Raw genomic sequence first — 16,611 nt, 5'->3', positions numbered from 1 at the left:
TTAATATAAAGCTTTATAGTCTAGAATGGATTTTCACATGTCATTAAAGTTTGGAGGTTATCTCCTGTTACTTGCAAATCATATACATGATTGGATCTTTGTAAAATAATGGTTAATTCTGGATTCACAATTAAACATCTTAGCTAAGATAAAAGGTTACACAGGCAAGTGGAATATCTAGCAACTATCTACCAAGATACTCTCCAACTTTATATTTTATTCTGTGCCATAATTATATAACATTCCAATCTTTCCACTTGGTTATTTATCATCTGGGCAGAGAGGAGCATATACATTATAAACATTCCCCATAAAGCCTCAAAATAAGAGAAATTATCCAAAATAATGAATTTATAACAATAATGGAAGAAATCAGAAAGTCATATCTTTATGTACGGTTGGACAGTTTTTGACGTCTATAGAATAATACCATTTTATGCTCAAAACTACACTCAGTGTGTGACAGAGAAGGCTAAGATGAGAAATAGAAAAAGTTAACCGTGTTGATTTGAAGAGCCATGAGATCAGAAGAAATGCGTCTGAATAGTAGACTAGGTAGTCTATAAGAATTCTACAGAGTTAAAACAGCTAAACTTGTATGTAGTATGGAATAACATAATGTAAGTCTAATATAATAGTAAATCACACGACCATCATACATTTTAAATCGATTTAATTGAATAAAGTAGACAAAAAAATTATATACAAATACTCACGTATGGGCATCAAATTTGTTGGTCATTTTTCCTAAAATTTTACAACTAACTAAACGAGACTGGACAGTTTGGGAAAGTTGTGCCTTGGAAACAAGTGGGTTCAAAATCTAAAGAGAAAATATTTAGAGAACAAATTCACAAAGTTTTATATATTCTTGCCACTAATGTCAGCTATTTTCCTCAAGGAATATTTTAAGATGCTAAGTGTTTTTAAGAAACCTGAGTTATAATTTGAGGTGTCTCATAACCTGAATCACCTTGTTGACCTTCTGCGTTATTAAAGGGAAGATGATGATAAATTACATAATTAAAAAACAACCAGGCCGGGGTGGGGGGCGGGGAGGGGTGCCTGGGTGGCTTAGTCAGTCAAGCGTTGGACCTCGGCTCAGGTCATGATCTCATGGTTTGTGCGTTGGAACCCTGCACCGGGCTCTGTACTGACAGCTCAGAGCCTGGAGCCTGCTTCAGATTCTGTTGTCTCCCTCTCTCTCTGCCCCTCATCCGCTCATGCTCTGTCTCTCTCTTTCAAAAATAAATAAAAACGTTAAAATAAAAATTAAAAAAAAAAACAACAAGCAGGTACACAAAACCTGAATTAAAGCTTATGATGAATTCTGTAATGATCTGTGTACACATAAAGTGTAATTACTGAAATGCACATCTTCAAAAGAAAAATAAGCAAATTACCAGACAGCCTGAAATTTTTGTTCCATACAGATTAATTTTTATATTTACCCTAAAGAGATACAAAACATTATAGCTTCAAATAGATTCTATTAAGTAATTCTGACATCGGCAATAACCCAAGTGTGATATTGTACTGCGTACACGCCGGGCACCCAAAAACTCAACAGCATGACATATTATAAAGAACTATGAAGATCAGATCCTGATTCTGGCCCCTGCTCTTAATCTGTCCAAGTAATCTTGCTGTTTCTTATTTCTCATCCCAAGATTTCTCATCTACTTAAAATGGAAATTAAACTGTCACCCTAAGGTCCCTCCAAGTTCTGAAACTCTATGACTCTAATAAAAAGGTCAACTGGTTTTTTTCCTCTCCACAAAGAAGCCAGAAATGCTGAATGCATAATAATACATATAATTTAAAACTCAAAGACCTGAAACAAAATAAACTGCATGCTTAAAATCGTAAACATCACATAAAATAATACATGGCATTCGGGAGTAAAAACTGCATTCTACTACATAGCACTCTTCACAAACTAGAAGCAACAAATGTCAACATTACGTTCAACGTTTAAATATCTGTTAATCACCGAGATGTTTGGCACTAAGTACACAAACATCCTCATAATGGGGTAAATCGTCCCATTTTCAAGCTAGTGTTTCGGCACTGAGATAGGACCGCAAATTGTACGAGGGCAAAGGAAGGACGAAAACACTTCATGAAATACACAGAGGACATTTCCTCAACGGAGAGCTACTTTTTTCAACTAGGACATATTTGAAAAGAATCTAAGGATGATGTTCAAAGAGTGAAAAATCATTTCATTACAGAATAAATTTCCTTTCTAACTTTCTTATTCTCCCGTTTTAATTTACTAGAACTTTGAGATGAGAACATATTAAATAATGTTAAAAATTAAAAAGCAAACAAACTAGTAACAATATTTGCAACAAACATAAGAAAGGATTGGCAACCTTGAAAAATAGTACATATAAATAGTGATCAAATGATATGACCAGACAATTCCAAAAGAATAGAACTGATATAAACATATGAGAAAATATTTAACAGCGTAATAATCAAAAAAAATTCAAATTAAAATATAATCCCATTTTTTGGCTCATCAAGTTACACTGGAATGCTATTGGTGAGAACAGTCCAGAAACAGGCATTTTCACATATTGCAGTAAGAGCCTTAAGAATCTGAATGCCCTCTGACCCAGTAATTCCACTTTTTTGGAAGCTACAGTTAAGAAAATTATCTGAGGGGCGCCTGGGTGGATCAGTCAGTTAAGTGTCCTACCTCGGCTCAGGTCATGATCTCACAGCTTATGAATTTGAGCCCTGCGTCGGGCTCTGTGCTGACAGCTCGGAACCTGGGGCCTGCTTTGGATTCTGTGCCCCCCCTCTCTGCCCCTCCCCTGTTCGTGCTCTGTCTCTCTCTCAAAAACAAACATTAAAAAAAAAATTTTTTTAAGACAATTATCTGAAAAACAGAAAAAGCTCTACAGAGATGTTTACTAATGCCTCATTTTATTAATAAAATACTGAAAACAGGTTTAAATGTTTAACAAGTAAAATATTTTGTAGCTACTACCAAATGAGTTTAACATAACATATGAAAAGTATCCTAAGTGAAAAACAACCACATATAAATTCAACATGATTATGAATATGGCAAACAAAAAACATATACAGGGAAAAAATCTGAAATGATTTTTCAGATTTTGGCTAAGTACAGAACCACGATTTTTCTTCCTATTATTTTCTGTGCTGCTCATACTTTCTATAATGAACATGTGTTGCTTTCAGAGTGGGAAATGACCTTATTCTTTTTTTTAAATACCACTTTTCAGTAAAAACAAAAACAAAACCCCTGGAGTGACTTACTTAATAGCACTTACCAAAATGTGTGTGTGTGTGTGTGTGTGTGTGTGTGTATTGCATTACCTCATGTTTTAGGGTTTCTTTGGGCAATACTTCTATTACAGAGAGAAGAGTTTCCAACCATGCATTGCTGACACCTGATTGACACAAGGAAAAAGAAAAAAAAAAAGTCTCACAAATTAGTTTTAACTCAGCCATCAAGTGACAGCACTATTTAATAAAATGGGGTATAATTATTTTTATTACTATTTTAAGAAGTTCCTCTATTTTCTTTTTTGCTTTAGCCAACATCTAGAAAACATTTATATCTTTAAAAATAATATGGGGGAGGGAATACCCTTCAGCCAAAATGTGTCATTTTTGCTGTACAATAAGAACACAAACATAGTGTAAAATTCAAAAATTCTAAGAGGTAAGTACAGATCATAAGATAAATTAATGCGTCTTCAGCTTTCTAGGATCCTAAACTTTGCGGGGTTTGTAAGGAAACAGCCATGGCTATTTTTAGTCATACTCATGGTCAAATCTTGGGCAGGATAGCCTCATTCACTTATGCTCATCAGGCTAACGAGATCCCAAAGGCCTTACGGCCACCTCCAGGAAACAGTAAGCACAGAACTAACAAGCCAGGCTGCTGACCTGCATCCCTGTGCTCCAGATGTAGCAGAATGACTTGGAGGAAGGAGTGGGCATATGTATGAATTGACACTGATTCTTCCTGTAGAATGGTCCGGAACGACACCGCAGCCGTTGACTGCATTTCCACTCCCGCCACATGCAGGACTTCCTGTGTAATCAGAAAGAGTTTGCCATTACACAGAGGCGAGGTCGGAAACTCTAATTTTTAAAAATCCAAGGTCATAGAAACCAAACACAGTCAGAGTCCACAAAATAACTATATATGACCTTTAAGGATATGCACTTCCTCTTATTACTTTAAGAAAACTATTATTAATCTGCTCCTTACTGTTTAACTCATTAGACCACCAAAAAGCTTAAATGTTGTAGGCACTCACAAAATAACATTCCATTGTTTTTTTTAAATTAATAATGGAATAGGGATTTTTGATAGATTTCAATTTCTATTTTTGCATTGCATTGTACAGTTCACCATCATACCTAGAATAGGAATGTCAAAGGTCAAAGGTTTTCATTCCCTGTATTTCTATTTCAAAAAATAAACATTAAACATTCTACTATAAAAAAGGAACACGCTTAAGATTGTGTAAATGTGTCTTCCCCTTTAGATAACTGACAAGAATATAAATTACCATGAAGTAAACTGTTTTTAAAAGAAGGAATTTTTTAAATATAAGAATGTTTCTAAAAATTAATTATATCCATAGCCACTCCTTAAAAAAAAATGGTAACGTATGTTCAAAGTTAAAGACTACATGAGATACTAATTTTCAACACATCAAAAAGTAAAAACAAAAAAAACAAAAACAAACTTTCATTTAAACCTCATCAAAGATACTACCTCTACTTCTCTATAAGAGAGAGAGAGAGAGAGAGAGCTCGTGTGTGTGTGCGTGTGCGTGTGTGTGTGTGTGTGTTAGCTAAAAGCATTACTTTGCTGCTTAATCAGCTATGTCAATTATGGGAATTTCCCTTAAATGCCTACTTTATAACTAACATAGTAAAGTTCGTAGAATAACGTGGAACAGATATGAACAACAAGGTTTCCTATCTGTGACCTTAAGAAAATTGATCTTTCCGTATTATTTCCTAATCTAGAAAATGTGAATTCTAGTACCATCTTCTCAGAGATTTAAATCATTTAAACAGAGCTTGCACGACTTACCAACTTGTGCACACTGGGCATTTAAGTAATGACCACTGGCCATCCACGGGGCTCCTCTACACGAGGCCACCTAATAGGAATCTCATCTTGTCCACATCTGAACTGACCTCTCCCCCAAACCTGTTCCTCCTCCCATCTTTATCTCCACAAACAGTGAATGACAACTCTTCCCTTCTGGTCGCCGGCCCAAAACTCTGGGGCTGGCCCTTAGCCCCTCTCAGCCTCTCACTCACCACAGATGGCCAACCAATCCTGACACAGAGTCTGACCACTTTCCACCACCACCTCCAGCCTGAGTTACCCCAGGAACCTGTTAACTAGTCCCGGATGCCATCATGGCACCTCTACTGTCTAGTCTCTACACAGTAACCTGAGAGATTCTTACAAAACACAAGTCCGATCACGTCACTTAGCAGCTCAAACTCCCCAGTGGCTTCCATCCCACTCCAAGCAAAAGTCAGTCCTTTCAATGACTTCCCAGATCTGTTCCCACTGCCCACTTTTCCCAGACTTCCACATGACTGGCTCCCTGATCTCTCTCGAGCCTCTATTCAAGTATCACCTTTCCAAGGAGCTCCTCCCTGAAGACCTGATTTCATACTGAGAGCCACTCCCCCGCTCAAGCTCTCATCACCTCCTTTATATTATAGGTCTATCATCTCCACTGCCCAACATGCTCATATGCTTGTGGTCCGTCTCCCACACCTGAATACAAGCTGCAGGACCGCAAGAGTTTCTGGCTGTTTCGCTCACCGCTGCACCCCACCTCCTAGCACACAGCAGGCATTCAGGAAGCGACTGCCAGATGACTGAGTATCCCTTACCCTTTCACCTAAAGTTTCTGCTCTTGGCGCTCTGTCCTTTCACACACATTTTCCACATCTCCTAAAGGATGACTTCAAGAGATGCTGAGGTGAGTCCTAAAGATTAGGGATTGGCAGAATTAGACACAAGGCAAAGGAAAAACAGATCACTAGAAATGCATTCTCAACCCTCCATCGTGTCCATAAGGGGATGTTCCTGCCATCTTCTCCCCCAGCATCTGTGCAACCAGGATGCAGACCAAATACCCAGCCTTCTCGATTCACGTGGTGGGACCACGGCCAGTAATCGTTCTGGGAGATAACATGTCATCCTACAGCAGAAGAAACCGACTCAGAGTCGTCAAGTATCCTGCTGAGGGCCAGCAAGCTAGCGATCGGCACCTGTAAGACTTAACCCTTCCTTGTCTGCCTGATGCCAAGCTAAGTACTCAACTCTTCCTCATGGACTCTGCACTTCCATTCATCATCCCATTCATCGGCTCAAATCAATCCCGAACCTTCATGTGGTAGTGTGGGAAATCTGGCAGCGGCTTCACTGTGGCAAACGTTTAAGCGGTATGGTTAATTCCCAGAAAACCTACAGCACGTTCAAACTTTTGTATCACACACACAAATGTTATTTTACAAGTTTCCGCGGCCAATAGTCAATTATATATCTTAAGAGTTCTTGGCTAAAAGAATAAGAGAGGGAATGATAAGGCGTAAAGCAAAAGCAGCGACTGGTCTCTGAAATCAGCCCTCCCATATCCCCTCGTTTTACTGTTTCCAAAACAAACACGTGTTCCACACTAATTTGGATTTGGAAAACACTCTTACAAGATTTGACGTGGCCGGTATACATCACTTACAGGTTTCAGAACGCACGGCTTTTATTTAGCAACAGAAACTACTTTGCAAGGAAATATCAACATGTATTGTGAGGGCCACCGTGTTCATTCCGGTTCACATGAGTCTGCTGTTTTAAGTTCCAAGAGATGTCATCCTGCCCCCTCTTAAAGTCATTAGAGTCTTGGGTTTTGTACGTATGCAAACTTTATGCAAAAGAAGAACGCGGGAAGCTCTCCAACTTCGTATCTTCTTACTGTATTACTTAGTCTTGACTCCTGCAGCAACATTTGCCCCAACTATTTTGCATTTAATTTTCGAAAAATCCTCAAGTCTTATCAGGATTTGGGTGTTTCTCTTGTGCTGACTTCAACATCTGGGACTGTCCACTGTTAAGAAACCAGCACAGACTAAGAGATTTTATCACTGCTAAAAATCAACTGACTCCTAAGCATATTTTTCTGAAACATAATACAATAAGCATTTGATACTTACCAGTAAGTGTTCTCCTCCACAGAGTCACACCCTCTGGACAAACATAGTGAGATCCATACTCTCTGGGTAAATAAGTGTGCATCCTCATGGACCTTGGAAGACACTGAAAAGTAAATTCCTCTATTGCTTAAGTGCATGCCTTACTGGCAGTTACATTCCTCTTATATACTACTGTATGGCTGGCATTCCAACTTGAATTCCTCAAAAATGAAATGAGACATTTTATAAACGAGTTAATGGTACATTTCCAAGTTTAAAAAACTATTCCCGCTTAAGGAAGGAAAATGTACTAGACACTTCTCTGCTCAAGTTAGCATGAACTTTAGTCCTCTCTTTGGTTAGCATCAACGGTACGAGAAAGCGTTTTGTACAACATGTTACGGTCCTGGCCTAGAGGGAAACTGCTCTGTCTCCAATAAGCCCACATGGTATACCTCAAAAGATATTGCTCTTTATTATATACAACACAGAGAAGCATTACACAAATCACTGGCTTATTCCAAAAGAACAAAATATTTTGGATTCACACATTTGGAAACTAAACTTACTGAATTAAACTGGTAAACATATTTACCACAAATGGTGCTGGCTAAAGGTACAGGAGAACTAAAATTACAAATATCTTTGTAGATTTTTAGAGAGACTATCACTGATCATTTTGAAGTTAAATAATAGGGATTTAAATATTAAAACATTGAAGACCTAGGACACATAAAATATCTGGGGTTCCGAGGGTCACAACCGTGAGAATTTTCAGTGACTAACAGTAGCGGTAAGCAGCTCTTTTCACTATAAAAATGGTGACGTTTATAAGACTTTAAAGCTGAGTTAAGTGTGAATAACTGGGACATACCAACTCAGATACCTTTAACAATTCATTACACCTCGTTTGTTTCCCCTATCGCTGACCGCCAGGCTCTACGCTAAAATAAAGGGTGAGGAGAACTAGTTGGGAATCCTGAAAGTCAAAATCCGAGAGGGAAAGGGGGAAAATAAAGTGGAGACAACAGGAACAGGAACAAAAGGGATGTCTTTTATCCTTCTTTAAATCTGTGTTTCAGTGATTAGCAAGGTTCATGAGGAGGTACACATAACAATATCCCAAAGATCTCTTTCCATAAAGGAAATACCAGTGGTAACTATCATACCACTACTGTAGATGTGCAATAAAGTGTCCTTCCATGCAAAATCATGACAACACCGGGGCGCCTGGGTGGCTCAGTCAGTTAAGCGGCCGACTTCGGCTCAGGTCATGATCTCGCAGTCCGTGAGTTTGAGCCCCGCATCGGGCTCTGTGCAGACAGCTCAGAGCCTGGAGCCTGTTTCAGATTCTGTGTCTCCCTCTCTCTGACCCTCCCCCATTCATGCTCTGTCTCTGTCTCAAAAATTAATAAACATTAAAAAAAATTTAAAAAAACAAAACAAAACAAAACCATGACGACACCAAACAAATAAATACATTTCAAGACAATGGTTTTGAAACTGAGCTTCTAATTAGACTACTCCGCCCAGTCATTTTGACATATAATATGTTAGAGTCATGTAATCTCATGATTTAGGCCAAGAATGTAAATAAAAAGCTATATATATAACACTGCAAAGAAAAGATATGCTTATCAAAGAAACATCTATTTGCTCGATATAGCACTGAAAGTAACCATATCAAACGATCCATTGTAGCCATATTTAATTAGTTGAACACATTTTGATAAAATGATAAACTGTTTTCTTGGAGGGGCAATCAGCGTTGGAAAGCACACCAAATGTCTATAACCAAGTGGAAATTGGGCTTTCTTTCTAGTCAGTCTGTCCTAATCTAGTCCCTTCTAATCTCTGTCTAAAGTAGCCCAATGAAGATCTAATTTTGATAATTGAATTTTAATTTCATTCACAGCTATTTATTAATTAAGCATCATACTAAGTGTACTGGGAAGCTGGAGAAAAGTCAAACATTGTTCCCTACCTTTGAGGGACCCCTGTTGCTTCCATATGTTTAAACATTCAATAAATGTTTAGTTACATTCAAGGCTGTGCCAGGTTCTAGAGCCTTAGCAATGAGCAGGACTAGCAGTGCACCTGTTAGTGCCACAGTTAAGACTGTAATAGGAGCCAAGGATGAGAGGCACAGATGGCATAAGAACACCTGACAGGGCACCTGATCTCTCCCAAGGAGAGAGGATCACGGAAAAGTGACACCCAGCCTGCGCAAAGAGAAAGAGATAACGAGACAAAAGCTGGATAAGCACGAAGAGTACGAGGGCAAGCGCTCCTGGCACTGAGAAATAAGAAGGAGCCTGGCGGACTCGGGAACCAAAAGGCCAGTGAGACTAGAGCACACCACGAGAGGAGGGGCCGAGGCTGGGGAAAAGAGAAAGAACCCCAATTACGCAGAGCCTCAGATGCACTCAGTAAGAGAACACTCAAATCGTAGTCTTAAAGGCTTTGAAACAGCATGCAGACCACTACGATGAAAGTGAATCAGAAAGTAGAGAGGTGGGTGGAACGGGAGGGAGGTAGTGGGAAGGGACCACTTGGAAAACCATGACCCTCATCCGAGCAAACCCTCACGGTAGCCAGGACTAGGGTGAAGGGGGTGTGGTTGGAGAGAGGTGGGTGGATTCAAAACATAGTTAAGACATGACATAAACAGGACTGCATAAGCGAGGAGCAAAAGAAGAGATGGGATCAAGGAGGACTCCCCACATCCTGCCTTGGAAACCAAGTGGATGATAGTGCTACACATTAGGACAGAGGGACACTAAAGGAACCTGAGGTGTCGAGGGGAAATAGCAGGACTGAGTTTTGGACTTGTTAACCCTGAGAGGCCTTTGCGGCATCCCAGTGGAGATTACAAACAGAAAACTGACATACGGATCTGATGCTCTGAGAAGGCATGCTGTAAATAAGAAAACTTACATAGAATACATGCAATTTATATAGATAATATATAAAGACCTGGGTGTAGATGAAATGGCCTACACAGAAAACAGATCAAAAGTGGCAATCTGCCACCGTAAATGTAATTTTACCCCGACAAAATAAGGGGGTTGAAGAACACAAAGTTTTAAAGGAAGACATCTATCACAAATGTTTTGGCAGAATATTTAAAATGCTAAATTATTCCTAATACATTAAGTAGAAAACAATCAGTTGTTTTGTGTGGGGATAAGGGTGATGGTAGGCCACGGTGAAGGGGTATATGCATTTTGGGCTAAAATCGTTCCAAGATGAAACCAAGAAGAATAAAATAAAAGGAAAGGGAACTTACCCTCTCAGTAACGGAAGACTAGATAATCCTAATCAGCTCTCCTGATGGGGAGAATTTACAAAACCGGACAAAATACAAAAGTCATCTGTGTAAGAGCATATGGAAACTAACAAGGCTACCCATCCAAAACTAAGTAATTACCCATCCTACATTGTTCATTACTAGATTAATTACCCATCCAAGATCTAAGAGACAAAGGCATTCCAGAAAGGTAAGCATGTAATCTGGGGCCTCTTTTTCCTCTGAGGCCATCTGCTAATTCTAGAAAAGACTCCTGAGAGGCTGACAGCTTAAGTGACTTTTTTTTGACAGTCTTGCAGAGGGTCACCAGTAAGACCCCTGGGACAGGATAAGGGTAATCCTGAAGCTGACTGGCTTTTGCCAGAGGAGCAGCCCAGCTTCACAACATCCAGTACCTGAAACTGGATTAACTGAGGCTTTACTGCCAGTGCAGTTAAGTGGCTCCCAGAAGAAGAGGAAGAGACCACCCTAAGGCTCAATCTATTTCTACAAATAATTTATCAAATACAAGGTCAAACATACAATCAATAATATGCAGGCACACGAAGAGATAAGAAAGTACGAGTGAGATCCAGCAGAAGCAATATAAAACAGAAATGCACCACGCTCCGGGTATTGGTGCGATCAGATGCATACCTGGTTCAAGGGGACGTGGTAGATTTTCAAAAAAAGATTAGAAATTCCAGACCAAAAAAGTAGGATAATCAAAATCAGATTATGTGGGGAAACAGGTTTAAAAAGCTTAGGGTGGAAAGCCGCCACCACCAGGCAAATGCACCCAAGGTCAGTTAGCAAGACACACTACAATGAGATCACGAGTAACTTGTTTTATCACCTGCAGGAAATTCCTTTCCATCTGGCGCCAATATGCTATTGTGCTTTGATCACAAACTCCACTTGCCCCCCCCCCCAGACCCTTTGCTTCTTACACAAGTTAACGATTACTGTCTGATTGGTTTCTCCACGTGCACCACGTGTGTAAGATCCTGAGAGCTCAATAAATATGGAGAGGAAACCCCTGTTCAGGGCTCTTGTCTCCTCCCAGACATTAGCCTCTCTAGTATTCAACTCTGCATCCACTCTCTTGCTGGACAAGAGGAAACTCCGCACTCTTGGTCTGCGGCAAGATTAGACATAAATGAATCGGTAAACTGTAATATGATCAGGATAAATCACTCAAAATGAGTCACAAAGAGAAAATAAGGGAAAAGACATAGAAGATTAGACATTAAAAGGTCTAATATATGTGAATTAGAGTCCTAGAAGAAAAACAGAGGATTAGGAAGAAGCACATTAGAAAAATATCTGAAAAGATAATGGTCAGGGTTTTTTAATGCAAATATTCTGACAAGTGTATAGCCTTATTTGTATGTATCTAGTGACTAATGATACTAAACATCTTTTCTTACACATACTGGCCATCCACAAATCTTCTTTAGTGAAGTAGCTGTTCAAATTGTTGCCCATTTCTTAAAATTGTTTTTTTTTCTCCCTTATTCTTGAGTTTGGAGACCTGTTTACATATTCTGAATGTGTGTTCTTCATCATATATGTGATCCACGAGTATTTTCTCCCATTCTAGGTCTTCTCTTTTCATTCTCTAACAGTGTCTTCTGAAGAGCTAAAGCTTAAAATTTTCATGAGGTCAAATACCAATTTTTTTCTTCTATGGATCATGCCTTGGTGTCATATGTTAGAAACCTATGACCCAAGGTCACAAAGATTTTCTCCTTTTCTTCTAGAAGTTTTATAATTTTAGTTTTTAACAGGTTTACAATCTATTTTGAGTTAATTTTTGTGTATGGTATGAAGTATGGACTTTTTTCCCAATTAACCCTGTACCATTTGTTGAAAAGAATATCCTCTCTACACAGAACTGCCTTTGCTCTTATGCTGAAATCAACCAGCAATGTATATAAAGGACTTATTTTTCCTCTGTATATGTCCCACTGACTTGTCTTTATATAAATATGACATAGTCTTAATTGCTGCAGCTGTATATTAGGTCTCAAAATCAGGTAGCAAAAAATCCTCCAACTTTGCTTTTCTTTTTCAAAGTTGTTTTGGCTATTTTTGGTCTTTTATATTTTCATATGAATCTTAGAATTAGCTGGTCATTTCCTATCAAAAATAAAGGAACAAAAACAAAAACCTAACATGGTGGAATTTTTATTATTTTACATTGAATATATAGATTGATATGGAAAGAACTGACATCGTAACAGTATAGAGTCTTCTGATCCATGAACATGGTATACCTTTGCATTCACTTAGTTCTCATATTATTTCTCTCAGCAATGTTCTACAGTTTTCAGTATACAGACCTTACATATCATTTATCAGATTGAACCCCAAGAATTACATATTTCAATGCTACTGTGATAGTTTAAGAAAAACTTCAATGTCCAATTGTTTGCTAATATAGAAATACAATTGACTTGTATATTGATCTTATATCCTCCAGCCTTTCTATATTTACTTAGTAGTTCCATTATTTTTCTTATGTAGATTCCAGCATAGATAATAATGTTATCTGACAAAAAAAAAAAAAAAAAACCCACAATTACTTCTTTCTTTCTCTGCAAGCGAATGCCTTTCGTTAATTTTGTTGCCATACTGCATTGGCTAAAACGTTCAGTATAATGCTGAACAAGGTGGTATCAGTGGACACTCTTGGCTTGTTCCTGAACTTAGGGGAAAGCATTCAGTCTTTCACCTTTAAGTATAATGTTACCTATGTGTTCTTCAAAGGAAGCTCCTCTCTAAGTTTGCTAAGTTTTGCTAAGCTTCGTTTTGTTTTTCAGGAATGACTGTTAAGCTTTTGTCAAATATTTTTCCTAAATCTACGGAGATTATGAAAAGGTAGTGTTATTTTTTTTTTCTTTTTCCTTTTTTTTAGTTTGTTGATAGGATAACTCACATGGATTCGTTTTTAAATGTTTAACAAACCCTAAATTCCTGAAATAAACTCCAACTGGTCATGGTGGATTATCCTTTTCTATACATAGCTTGATTTGATTTACTGGTTTTCAGAAGATGTTTTCATGTAAGCTCATGAGGGATATGCATCTGTAGTTGTTTGTTTTGTAATGTCTGTGTCTCATTTGGGTATCAGGGTGATGCTGGCCTCATAAGACGACTTGTTCTTACTTCCTCTATTTTCTAAATGAATCTGTGTGGAATTGTTATTTCATTTACATTTACCCTAATTTTTACCATTCCTGGTACTCTATTTCTTCATGTAAACCCAATGTCCATCTCTTATCACATCATTTCTGCCTCAAATATCTCCCTGAGCATTTCTTGTAAAATAAGTCTGGTACAAAGAATCCTTTCAATTTCTCTTTGCCTAAATAGTATTTTGCTTTCATCCTTGAAAGGTATTTTCACGGGGTACAGATTTCTTATTGACATTTTTTTTCTTGCTTTTAGTACTTCTAACACTCCATTGTCCCCTAATCTGCACTATTTCTGGCCAGAAGTCTGCTTTACTCTCACCTTTGTTCCTCTGTTTGTAATGTTTCTTTCATCTCTGGCTGCTCCCGAGATTGTTACGTTTTACTTTCAGCAGTTTGATCGCAATGCGCCTGGTGGTGGTGATGGTGGTGGTAGAGTGTGTGTTTATCCAGCTTCAGGTTCTCTGGGCTTTTGGATCTTTGGTTTGTTGTTTATTAACTTCAGAAAAGTCTTGACTATTATTTCTTCAAATAGTTCTTCTTTTCTCATTCTGAGACTCCAATTGCACATATATTAGACCACCTGACATGGTCTCAAAGCCATGTGATGCTCTCTCCTGTTTTGTTTTGTTTTTTCTACTTGGTTCTATCTTTGTGTTTCAGTTTGGATAATTTCTACCTTCAAGTTCACTGATTCTTTCCCCAACTGTGTCCAAACTGCTGATGAGCCCATCAAAGGAATGCTTCATCTCTGATGTTATCTTTTTTAAAAAAATAAAGATTTTAAAGTAATCTCTACACCCAACATGGGGCTCAAACTCACAACGTCGAGATCAGGAGTCACGTGCTCCACCGACTAAGCCAGCCAGGTGCCCCATCATCCTTTTTATTTCTAGCATTTCCAGTTGATCATTTTATAGCTTCCATCTCTGCTGAAATTCTCTGTGTGTCCATGCAGATAGCCTGAGGAAATGGGCAGTGTTGCGTTCCCGTTCCCTTCCCCAAGCAGCAGCCATTCATCACCGCACTGGCATCAGCAAGGGAGAGTCTCTCCAATCTCCTGTCCTGACCCCTAAGGCAAGGAGGCTTGTGGAAAAGAAACTGCAAGTGGGTGCAAAGTTCCCTTGTGTCTGGAGCTCCAAGTTATTCTAAACTGATATGCTGCCCACGCTCAACCTTTCAAAACCTGTCACAATTTCAGCTGATTTTTTTTTTTCTAACAACCTTATATGGTGGTCACTTCTTCTATAGTCAGTCAAAAGTCAGTGTCCCTGTATCCCATCTTTTCTCAGAGGAGCTGCTGCTCTTCTGAATGTGGTTTTCTTGGTTGCCTTGTGACCACTTTCGACAGGCTCAAAAGAACTGGTGACTGAATGGACTCTGTGACTAAGCTATTGTTGTTGGACAGGAGTGATGCTTTCTTGCACACTTCCACACCCTAAGTACAAGCGGAACTGATGGCTTTTGTGTCTGAGCCCTGAGTAGTCCTTCCTCTCTTGTAAGCTTATCTAAATATTTAAATGAATGCTTGCTGTACTTTAGAGTTTCTAGACGTTCTGATTTGAGAAATTTCTAGGATATTTAGTTCATCACTGCCAAAAGGTTACTTAATCCATAAAGCTTTACATCAAAGATGACACACCTTTATTACAGTATAGTATGGAAATACCTGCCTTGTTTTATAATTTTGCAAGGACTGTAAACAAAAATGTCTATAAATGATCCTTCATATCACTCAAATGCCTTACATCAGAAACAATATCCAAGTAGTAACAGAGGTTGCACTATCACAGAAATAAAAGATCTTCTAATTAAGAATTTCAAAAGTTCTGGCTGATTTTTATGGTAGGGTAAAAATGACAAATGAATGACTAAGAAGCACGTGGGAGAACACTGGGCTCCAACAGAATTCACCGAAAGGAAATATCTTCAGGTATTCGGAATACTAGCTAATATAACATTTTATGCATGCCCAGAAAAACTATGTACTCAGTAAATGTTTCCACTGAATGTAATTATTGTAAAATAATTAACGACGTTAATCTGTTTTGTCTGGAAGCATAAGTAGATAAAAAGACATGACGTAAATATTATTTTCAAAATGCATATGGGTCAATGTACTTTTATTTTTGAACTACAAACCACAGAAGAAAAAGTAATTTGTATCATGTTCATGTTCCCTAATTCCTTTAGTTAATACTGCCTCTTTTTCTTTCTTTCTTTTTTTTAGTGAATTAGAAAAAATATTATATAATTTTATGCTTCCTAGCCCATAAAACCTCCTAGGTAGGTCGATTCTAACCCTTATGGGTTGTTTTTCATCAGCTTCCATTACAGGAATTATTTCATTTTCTTTCTTCACATTAGAGTGTCCCTAAATCCTTAGCCTGTCAATAGAGTACGAACAGTGGGCTTTTTATGACCTGTATGATATCTGGAACACCATGTTCTGATTATTTATAAATGTGTTGCTTGCACAAAATCCTTTTGCTTTTCTCAGGAGGGAACTTTTAACTTATCTCAGAAAACATGACCTACAGTGAGGAAGACCCGTACTTTTACTTTCGAGCTGCAAATGAAAGAAAAAAGTAACTTGTATCATCTGTTTATCCTCTTTGATACCTTTAGTTAAGACTCTCTCTTTTTCTTGGTGAACTATACAAATAAGTTATGTAATTTCATGCTTCCTAGAGACCTCCCAACAAAATATTCATAGTCGTACGTTGATTCTTTTAAGCCTGCATTTTCTCAACTGTGAAATCAGAATAAATATATCATGTAGAGTTGTTATAAGACGTTTAAAAGGATGTGTCTAAAGTATTAAGCACAGTGCCCGGCCCACAGAAAGTGTTCCTTCTAATTATCATTGGCTATCCACACATCTGTACCTCCTGAAATAAGACTTGA

At 38.2% G+C, this 16,611-nt stretch overlaps 1 protein-coding gene across 4 annotated transcripts in view; it reads right to left on the bottom strand.

Moving 5' to 3' along the window:
• Positions 1-16,611, bottom strand: part of PPP4R4 (protein phosphatase 4 regulatory subunit 4) — a 109,327-nt gene that overhangs the window by 51,148 nt on the left and 41,568 nt on the right. For all 4 annotated transcript variants that reach the window (XM_053224889.1, XM_053224890.1, XM_053224891.1 and 1 more), the window contains exons 4-6: positions 3,931-4,078; positions 3,355-3,428; positions 717-823 (exon numbers count right to left, since the gene is read on the bottom strand). In XM_053224889.1, coding sequence (XP_053080864.1) covers positions 717-823; positions 3,355-3,428; positions 3,931-4,078 — 329 coding nt within the window. The remainder of the gene's footprint in view (positions 1-716; positions 824-3,354; positions 3,429-3,930; positions 4,079-16,611) is intronic.

Source organism: Acinonyx jubatus, chromosome B3 (genome assembly GCF_027475565.1).
Source record: "Acinonyx jubatus isolate Ajub_Pintada_27869175 chromosome B3, VMU_Ajub_asm_v1.0, whole genome shotgun sequence".
Classification (NCBI taxonomy): domain Eukaryota; kingdom Metazoa; phylum Chordata; class Mammalia; order Carnivora; family Felidae; genus Acinonyx; species Acinonyx jubatus.
Note: the sequence above shows the minus strand (reverse complement) of the source record. Positions and strands in the feature narration are given on the sequence as shown.